Source organism: Corticium candelabrum, chromosome 13 (genome assembly GCF_963422355.1).
Source record: "Corticium candelabrum chromosome 13, ooCorCand1.1, whole genome shotgun sequence".
NCBI lineage: Eukaryota > Metazoa > Porifera > Homoscleromorpha > Homosclerophorida > Plakinidae > Corticium > Corticium candelabrum.
Genome location: NC_085097.1, coordinates 7,835,992 through 7,845,874, shown reverse-complemented (window position 1 = coordinate 7,845,874; position 9,883 = coordinate 7,835,992). Strand labels below are relative to the sequence as shown.

Below are 9,883 nucleotides of genomic sequence, written 5' to 3'. Positions count from 1 at the left end.
TTGAGCCATTCTCAATCTTCTGAACTCTTCAAGTGGAGACACGTCAGTTTCACCTATTTACGCATGTGCAAAAGAAATTCACGAGGAAATATGATTCAAGTGGAGCAACCTTAACGCGCGGTAACGGCATAACCTACGAGTGTCATATGGAAGTTCTCGTTAGGTGCGTTTGGTTAAGGTTATTGACTTAGGGTTAGGGTTAGAATAAGGGAGGTATACAATCAGCCATCCAATCGAACGTCAGATTATAAACAAACATAATTTAGACTATCATTTCAGATCACAAACTGTAAAGCCCTACTTCCTGGAATTAAGGAACACAAAGTAGATGAATTGAAATGAATGAAACAGTCATCACCATCACACAACTAGTTCACAACAAACAACTGAATGATACACAATTCTGTTTCTGATTATTTGTAGTATACATCCATGTATTGAACATGATAACCTCACTGAGATACATACCCAACAAATAGCACACGACAGCCACTCACTCACACTAACACATACTAATCTGGATGCACAAATTTCTATTCATTACATCTAGAGTTCACTTTGAGTCGGCAAATCCGACTCTCTTGTTGTCAAGATCAAATATCGTGTAGTACTGGCTAATGAAGACATCACCCAAAATCCACAGTTCTCCTGCTGGAAGATCCATTCCTTGGAATCCACTTAGACACAGAGTAGCATCCTTTGATTTTATCTAACACACATCAGTCACATGTAGTAAATGTAACAGCAGTTTTAGTTTACAATAGGAACTTAGGCAAACAAAGACATTGTTGACTTAGAAAGGAAGGAAGAACACACACACACACACACACACACACACACACACACACACACACACACACACACACACACACACACACACACACACACACACACACACACACACACACACACACACACACACACACACACACACACACACACACACACACACACACACACACACACACACACACACACACACACACACACACACACACACACACACACACACACACACACACACACACACACACACACACACACACACACACACACACACACACACACACACACACATGCACACACACAAGCACAAACACACACACACACACACACACACACACACACACACACACACACACACACACACACACACACACACACACACACACACACACACACACACACACACACACACACACACACACACACACACACACACACACACACACACACACACACACACACACACACACACACACACACACACACACACACACACACACACACACACACACACACACACACACACACACACACACACACACACACACACACACACACACACACACACACACACACACACACACACACACACACACACACACACACACACACACACACACACACACACACACACACACACACACACACACACACACACACACACACACACACACACACACACACACACACACACACACACACACACACACACACACACAAACACACACACAAACACACACACAAAATCCTTTATTTATTCAATTAATTAAAGAACAAACACACACAAATTCATCTAAAACCAAACCTACAACATACATAGATATACATACAGACAGGCATACCCAATGACACATACATGCCCTGTTCTACACCTTGACAGTCCTGTACTTAGTAATCACCTTCAGTATATACTGTTTGCCAGTGAGACTAAATCCCCTGCCTGCAATAGTAAACGTGACGTTTGGCAGAGAGTCAATAGCATTGCAGTCAACAGTATACTAAAAGACATACAACCACATCACACAACAATCCTACAATGAAACAAGAATCACTTCACTTGTCCGCCAATATTCTCGGCTCCTATGTACTGTTGCAAAACGTTGATCTGTGATGTCGGACCAACAATAAGAGACGTCCCAGTGTCAGCAATAGCTTGGCAGCTGCTACCACAGAATTCTCCTTTTCCACCAACAGCAATCCTGACACAAGAAAGTCACTTGTAAGTTGAAGAACAAATATGATAGAGTGCACTACTAATATTAATTGTGATTAAGAGAAAAATATTGGAAAAACCATAAACTATTACAAGTAGACATGTTGACAAAAGCATACGATATGTCAACTCATCGTACAACCAACAACCACCTCCATTTGCAATACATAACTGTAATTACAATTGCTAGATGATCATCCCGTTCTTAGACTGATAAAGATTATTGCTGTATGTTCTCTCTGTCGGTTACGTATCTAACATCATAACAACACCCTGATATTGAGCAAACATTTCCAAATATATTCAACGTCTGCATGTTTGCAATTTATGTAAACATCCACCTACGGACCATTCCCCCCTACGTAACGATGCTATCAGGCCTTAACCCAGTTCTTGGTCAGGTATTCAATGCTGCCAATTTAGGCAGCAAATTGCTTCAGAGTCGACTCTCAAAAAGATCCAAGAGTTGCCAAATGGACTAAAACATGACTGCAACAGAAATTAAGGTGTCAAACGTGTCTGATTTTAATCAATCCCTTTGCGTAATCATGACACACACACACACACACACACAGAGTCAACATCTAAGTAAGCCAGTTACGTACCACTGTAAGCATCACACTATTCACTCAACCTAACTGTATTACCACTGTGAGATACTCACTTGTCAAGTGTAAACTGCCAATATCCCTCCTTTGTAACATTCGCATACGTGATGTTTCCAGTATAGTGCCTTGGGTCTTCTCCTCCCAGATCCAGCTCCCCACCCAACTTGCCATTCGGATTACTAACAAATTTAAAACATAAATTACAATCAAACTACCAATCAACAATCAGTGCGTACATACTTGTCAAGATAGAAAGCGAATACACCTTTTCCAATGAGCTTCTGTCTGACCATTTCATAAAAAGGTGGTAAAACGTGATCGACTGCAATCGTGACAAACGCCAGTCCAAGAATTCCATCAAACTTTGCTACTACAAATGACTCTCCGGGTTCTTGAGTTGCCTCAGCAAAAGTGCAACCGTTGACCGTCACATTCCCAATCTAGAATTTGATACCAAACAGTAAACATCACGACGACATTTCAATACATCGTATCCCGTCATTCTACTGATTGTTTCTTGACTCTATCATTTACATCACAATTTAAATATTAGTATCCATGTATACCTACATACCTTCACACTGTCAGTACTAAGAAATCCAGTCATGCTGCCACTCCCGTATTTAATTCCAAACTCGGTTCCATTTTTCTTGTACGTACTTGACTTGCTGTGATCATATTTGTTATGAAGCTCTTCACATAATTTTAATATAAAAAATACAAATCTGATGTTGTGATGTTGTGATTCTTACGGCAAGCAATATCACTGGATTTACAAGTCGACGATGGAACCCACAGGTTGGATGATCCTGTGTCAAACACAACCTGAAATGACTGTGGTGGAGTTCCAATACTAATGGGACCATAGTATTGTATCTGCAGCAATGACAACAAATAAGATTAGATAAAACGACTAAAACCCACATAACTCTAAGATCATCATTCAATGCACGAAACATGCAGCAACATCATCCAATCTGATGCATTAATTAATTCATTAATTAGCGATGCAAAGGATGACTCTCGACATAACGATTAACCAATCAACTGGTTTGTAGTAGTTATTTCACTTCATGCAGTACGGCAAGTGCATTGGAGTCTCAGCTCTCATGCACCCCAACCAATTGATCACGTGCAGATGCAACTGCAAGCGCAACCGGACCTCTGAAATCCAAAGAATAGCGCCAGCCGTCTTGTTACGCGTTAATTAGATTAATTACAACAGCTAAATTTCAAGATGCAGTTTAGTTAGCTACCGGCTGCTCTTACATCATCATAGTTGTGAAGCAGCAGGTCGTCGTTTCCATGTTTGCTTGCATTCACGCTCTCGTCACGTGCGCCATAGCGAGCACGCAAAAAAGCCTCGAAATCTTTCATATCCGCGAGAGTGCGGCGTGGAGATTTCATGCGATAGAGAGGAACGCTAGACAGGCGACACACAAACGTGAGAAAAAACGGACCGGGGAGACATTGTGGCTTACTGGGTTAGTGAGCTGCAGAGAGTGAACAGAGCGATTAGAATCGGCACCGCTTGAGACATTTTGAGGAGACTTATGACTCGTTGTGGCGTAGAAGACGAGCACGTGGATAATGAGAACACCGGATGTGGACGCGTTAGTCACGTGGTGATAAGCTTGTGACTAAAGCGGTTTTACGTAAACCGCATGCGCAGGCCTAACTCAACCAAAAAAGGTTCCTTGTGTGTGAGAGCGCGTTCGCACGCCTACTGTAGAAAACCACAACCGTCTAAACCGTCATCTGGATAGTAAAACCGAATGTTTCTGCTTCCATTGAATACTTGTACTACAATATTACAAACGTTTGGCTACGCAAGACTGGAACATTTGTTTCTAATATATCTAGTATTTCTCCTAAAACAAATTTACCGGTTTCCAGTTGTCGAAGAGGTTGCTATGTAGAACTAAGCTTAGCGCGCGCTAGAAAATTTAGAAGTGTTCATGTACCCAGAACTAAACACTGTCTAACAGAAACAGTAAATTTATGATTATAATTTGTTTATCATACTTAGCTTACATTTTACTTACTTAAGTAATTAATTAATTAATTAATTACATATATGTGATTTAGCATGCACCCAGTGCTAACGAAACAGGCAAAACGTGTTACGTCTGAACTTGATGCCAATTCATCAACATACGGACCAGTCACTGAGACTCCAAGAAAACCATGATTCATAACGTAACGCACGTTACCTTATACGGGGTAGCATGCTATTCTTCGCTACAACACACCTCTAGCTATACATTGGTTGATCAGCTTTACACGAGAATGGGTTAGTGAATTGTCACTTTACATCTTATCATTAATAACGTTTTATGTTGGCCAAGGTAAATTTGTCTGTATTGCTTGTGTTAGGAGGAGTGTTTTCAAGGCTTTTTGAGGCATTATGGGGTCCCAAGGAATATCGGATACTGATCTTGGGTTTAGACGGTGCAGGAAAAACAACTATTCTCTATAGGTGAGAACTCGAGTAAATGACGTCATTTCCGGTTGGATGATACATTGATGCATTTGAAGGTTGCAAGTTGGTGAAGTAGTAACTACGATTCCAAGTCAGTTGTGGCTTTGTTGGCGACTGCATGGCAATAAACATGCTCTTGTTTAGCTATCGGTTTCAATGTGGAGTCGGTGACCTACAAAAATTTGAAATTTCAAGGTTTTTTGTCTCTCAACTGTAGATGTGATTAAACGCTCATTTTGTATTTATTTTTACATCAGTTTGGGATCTTGGTGGACAAACAAGCATTCGGTTAGATTGTGATTGATATCAATGTTGATGTATTGAATTGTTGGAATTTTTGTTTAGTCCGTACTGGAGATGTTACTATGCCAACACTGATTGTGTGATTTATGTTGTTGATTGCGTGGATCGGGAGAGACTAGGTATAGCAAAGTCAGAGTTGGTCGCAATGCTGGAAGAAGAGGAGTTGAAGAGTTCGCTTTTACTTGTATTTGCCAACAAACAGGTGTCCATGTTGTGTTGTTTAATTGTTTGCATGTTTGACTGTCTGTCTGTCTTGCTGTCTGTCTGTTTGTCTGTCTGTCAGTTTGTCTGTCTGTCAGTTTGTCTGTCTGTCAGTTTGTCTGTCTGTTGGTTTGTCTGTTTGTCTGTCTGTCTGTTTGGTGGTGTCTGTCTGTATGGTGTCTGTCTGTATGGTGTCTGTCTGTCTTGTGCTTGTCTATCTGTCTGTGTGGTATCTGTCTATCTGTCTGTCTGGTGTCTGTCTGTCTGTATGGTGTCAATCTGTCTGTCTGTCTGTTTGTCTGTGTGCCTGGTGTCTGTCTGTCTGTCTGTCTGGTGTCTGTCTGTCTGTCTGTCTGTCTGGTGTCAATCTGTCTGTCTGATGTCAGTCTGTCTATCTGTTTGTCTGTGTGCCTGGTGTCTGTCTGTCTGTCTGTCTGTCTGTCTGTCGGTCTAGTGTTTGTCTGTCTGTTTGTCTGGTGTTTGTCTGTCTGTCTATCTGTCTGGTATCCGTGGTAGTATATTTTCAAACATGAACTATGGTACAATAGCAAATAAAGGCTAATTACGAGTCCATACAGATTTCAAGTTCTATAAGATTATAAGGACATAAAGTCCTTGTTATCTGTCTGTCTGTCTGTCTGTCTGTTTGTCTGTCTGTCTGTTTGTCTGTCTGTCTGTTTGGTGTCTGTCTGCCTGTCTGTTTTTTTGTCTGTCTGTCTGTCTGTTTGTCTGTCTGTCTGTCTGTCTGCCTGTCTGTTTGTCTGTTTGTCTGTCTGGTGTCAGTATGTCTGCCTGGTGTCAGTCTGTCTGTCTGGTGTCTGTCCAGTGTGGAAAGTAATGGTAGGACATAGGCAGTGTCCCACCGAATGTGTTGTTTGTCCGACGAAATACTGCACCAGTGTTGGGACGTGTTTGGACAAAATATCCACCCGAACGCATATGTGATAGTGTAAACCTTGTCTCTTAGCACGTGATGGCCTTTCCAATGGTGTAACTGTTAATTTCATGAAGTTGGGTGCCTCCTAGCATGCGTATTCCAGAGATAACCTCAGCTGCCTTTAACATCATTTCTCCCTTGAAAGGTGGCTATTAAAAATTACATAAAAAATGGCTGCAGTAGGGGAGCCACTTAGTTATACATGTAACACCAAGATTGTCCTACCTAGGCTCAGTCTGTCCGACCCAAAATAATTCCCTATTTTCCACACTGCTGTCTGTCTGTTTGTTTGTCTGCAGCAAAAATTCACACCAGTTGCTTCTAGCTGTTACAAATGTCTTGAATCACTTTGTGTTGCTCTTTTGCTATCTGGTATGTGCAAGAGGTACAAGAATGACTTTGAAGATCATTTGCTATTTGACTAGTTTTAGCTTAATTCAGTTACATGCTGTTATATTTATATGCTTTAATTAGTATAGCTTAGACAATATCTGGTGGTTGCGCTGCAGTTATGGTAGATTGTATTGGCAAAGGTCAAGGGTGTGCCTTTGAGTGAGGGTAAACAAACCAACTGTCTGTCTGTATGTTTGTTTGTCTAATTGTTTGTATGTCATTTGTTTGTCTATGCGTTTTGTGCACCACCACATACTCTGTCAATATTTTTGCAATCTAATTGTTTATTAAATTCTATTTTGGGATTAGTTGTTTCAGTTGTATTGAATGCTTCTGATTAGGATATGGATGGCGCAATGTCTCCTGCAGAAGTGTCAGCCGCTCTTGGTTTATCAGCGCTAAAGAGCAGAACTTGGCAAATATTTAAAACATCGGCACTGAAAGGAGAAGGACTGGATGAAGCAATGGAATGGTATGAACAACGTAACACAACTGGGTTAATTAAAATTTGAGATCTGGATTGACTGAGCACTGGATGGGTAGATAGTTGGACTAACTAGCCACTACGGTACTTTAGTAGTAAACACTGAAATATCTCAACACATTGACAAGACGTGTAGGCCTACACACCTGCAATGACAATAATGTTGGCATATAAAGTAATACTCAAGCGTCGTTATTTGAGTGAGATATTTGGTACATTTATGTAGCACTTGTTGCCTACATTGTTCTTGCCTCTGAGTAGGCACTACATTGAGCTAGGCCAAAGTGCCTAATCGCATACTGACTCTACAACAGCATTACAATTTAGACTTGTTTAACGTTCTAAAAGTATAGCTGTTTTTGTCATTGCTGGAGCATCAGCTTTTGTGGCTCACGTGATGACACGTAATGTAAATTGTGTTTTATGACCATCATGTACCAGCAGAAGCAGATTTGAATTGGTCCAGCCTAACGCATGTTAAAGGACATGGTTGATCACGTGATTTAAAGGGTGCGTGTGTGTGTGTGTGTGTGTGTGTGTGTGTGTGTGTGTGTGCGTGTGTGTGTGTGTGTGTGTGCGTGTGTGTGCGCGCACGCGCGCAGTTGGCTCAAACCAATGGTATCCTTCTGCAGGCGAACAATAATTACAACAAAACAATTAATTACAACAACATTAATACAACAGGAAATGAAGAAAAGGTGTCTGGCTATACAAGGTCACACAGTAAGACACAAAGATCTCGAAGAAATTAATTATTAAGTTAATTATTTAGAGCCTGTACCCGAAGTTCTAGACAATCGCTTTCTGGCAAACATACTAATTTCAAAAATGGGTACGGTTATGGCTGTCGCTATCAGCCAGCTCTGTGCTCACACTACAGCATAACACTACAAGAGACGAAGTTTGCAGAGATTGTTGTGTTTGTGTCATTATCAGAATAGCTTTACATTTGAACAGCTGCCTAGCCTAGGTAATTGACAAATTGCTAATGTTATATGTTGTGTCATTTACAGTGTTGGACTGGTAGTTTATTAGAATGGAGTAGTGTGCAGGCTGGGGTGCCCATCTGGCGCTGTGGTGCTGCATGTAGCGCCAAGAGCAGCGACAAGATTGTAGTAATGCTTTGGCACGCCCTTGACCGGTTATCATGCTCAGTCTATAGGTATATGTGATATGTGTCAAAGCGAAGAAAGATTGACTCCTACTGGCCAAGGTCTGCTGGTCTTGAGATGCAGACAGCGGTTGTCACACATACTTTACATACGTTACCAGTCATACCTAATACATACGTTACCAGTATGCCTGGGAGTGTGCCATTGAGTGAAGTATGTGCAGCGCCAAGTACATTTTGGCGCTGAAAATGCAGCGCCAATAATTTCAAACTTGGGCATTCCTGACAGGTATTATTGTATTGACAGACTGACAGACAGATGAATATGCAAGCAGACAGATGACAGGATAAGATGACAGGAAGCTAGAGAGACAGACTGACTATCCACTAGACAGAGTGAACTGAAATTTTTGTTTGTGTTTTGTCTCGCAGGTTGGTGAATGCACTCAAAACGAAGTAGTTGTTAGTTTTGTGAAATAGTAAGCTGATGTTATCAATACACTTGTCAGATTTGACTGTAAGAACTGCAGTGATGAGACATCTCTCTAGATCTTTCTGTTTAATAAAATCAGCCATTGTATATTTCTTTCTTCTAAGTTTGCAGTACTGCAACGCATGGGTACAAATTGCTTGTTATCAGTTTCTGTTTGTAAGAGTAAGACAAACCATTTCACAAATCGATCGGTAACATCGAACAGTGACAGACGTCGATGATTGACATCAAACACCGTTGGTTGACATCAATGGTGCAATGAAAAATCGATTTTGTCCACATTGGTGCTCCATAATTTTCGGTGTGTGCATACCAAACTTTAATATTGAGTCAATGATCGTAGACAAAATTGGTATTTTCAGTGCTTGATTAATGCTTGGTCCATGTATTGAGCATAGAGCGTCTCTTCTGTATATTCATCAACTTGTTTGGTTACGTTCATCAAACTTTGGAATTCGGTACCCCTGTCTCTTGAAGTTTTATAGTCAGACACTTTCAATATCCCATTCTTCTGTCATCTTAATTGAAACAAAGGCTGTAACTGGAAACTGTTTGCCATATTTCTGGTAACTTTTTTGTAAATTTTGTAGTCACAAAATCCTACAGTTTGTAGGTAAATTTTGACGCACCCTATATACCTCTACACTGGTGTATGTTTTGTCAGAACAGACAAACAGACAGACAGACAGACAGACAGACAGACAGACAACTAAGTAAAAACATTGACCCTGGTAACAGTGACCAAGATTTCAAGTGCTACTGGAGAAGAAGATTCACTGTAGCTCTCCAAAGGTGCAACGCAAAGGTTCTCATCCAGAAGATGAACCGCTCACGAAGCAAAGAAAATGACATTAGTGACATACATAGTGTCC

At 40.9% G+C, this 9,883-nt stretch overlaps 2 protein-coding genes across 2 annotated transcripts; one reads left to right on the top strand and one right to left on the bottom strand.

The window, feature by feature from the left end:
* Nucleotides 1–391: 391 nt before the first annotated feature.
* LOC134188419 (cathepsin D-like) lies at nt 392–4,235 on the bottom strand. Its single transcript, XM_062656589.1, has 9 exons — nt 4,089–4,235; nt 3,877–4,030; nt 3,360–3,483; nt 3,182–3,300; nt 2,848–3,047; nt 2,664–2,786; nt 1,844–1,985; nt 1,686–1,784; nt 392–709 (listed from the first exon to the last, which is right to left on the bottom strand). Exons 1-9 carry the CDS (start codon nt 4,145–4,147, stop codon nt 554–556), a joined length of 1,176 nt encoding a protein of 391 aa, XP_062512573.1. The 5' UTR covers nt 4,148–4,235; the 3' UTR covers nt 392–553.
* A 592-nt stretch (nt 4,236–4,827) lies between these two features.
* On the top strand, nt 4,828–9,194 carry LOC134188421 (ADP-ribosylation factor-like protein 1). The gene is made up of 8 exons (XM_062656590.1): nt 4,828–4,900; nt 4,984–5,086; nt 5,146–5,180; nt 5,234–5,284; nt 5,347–5,377; nt 5,435–5,594; nt 7,265–7,395; nt 8,951–9,194. Exons 1-8 carry the CDS (start codon nt 4,897–4,899, stop codon nt 8,976–8,978), a joined length of 543 nt encoding a protein of 180 aa, XP_062512574.1. The 5' UTR covers nt 4,828–4,896; the 3' UTR covers nt 8,979–9,194.
* The last annotated feature ends 689 nt before the right edge of the window (nt 9,195–9,883 follow it).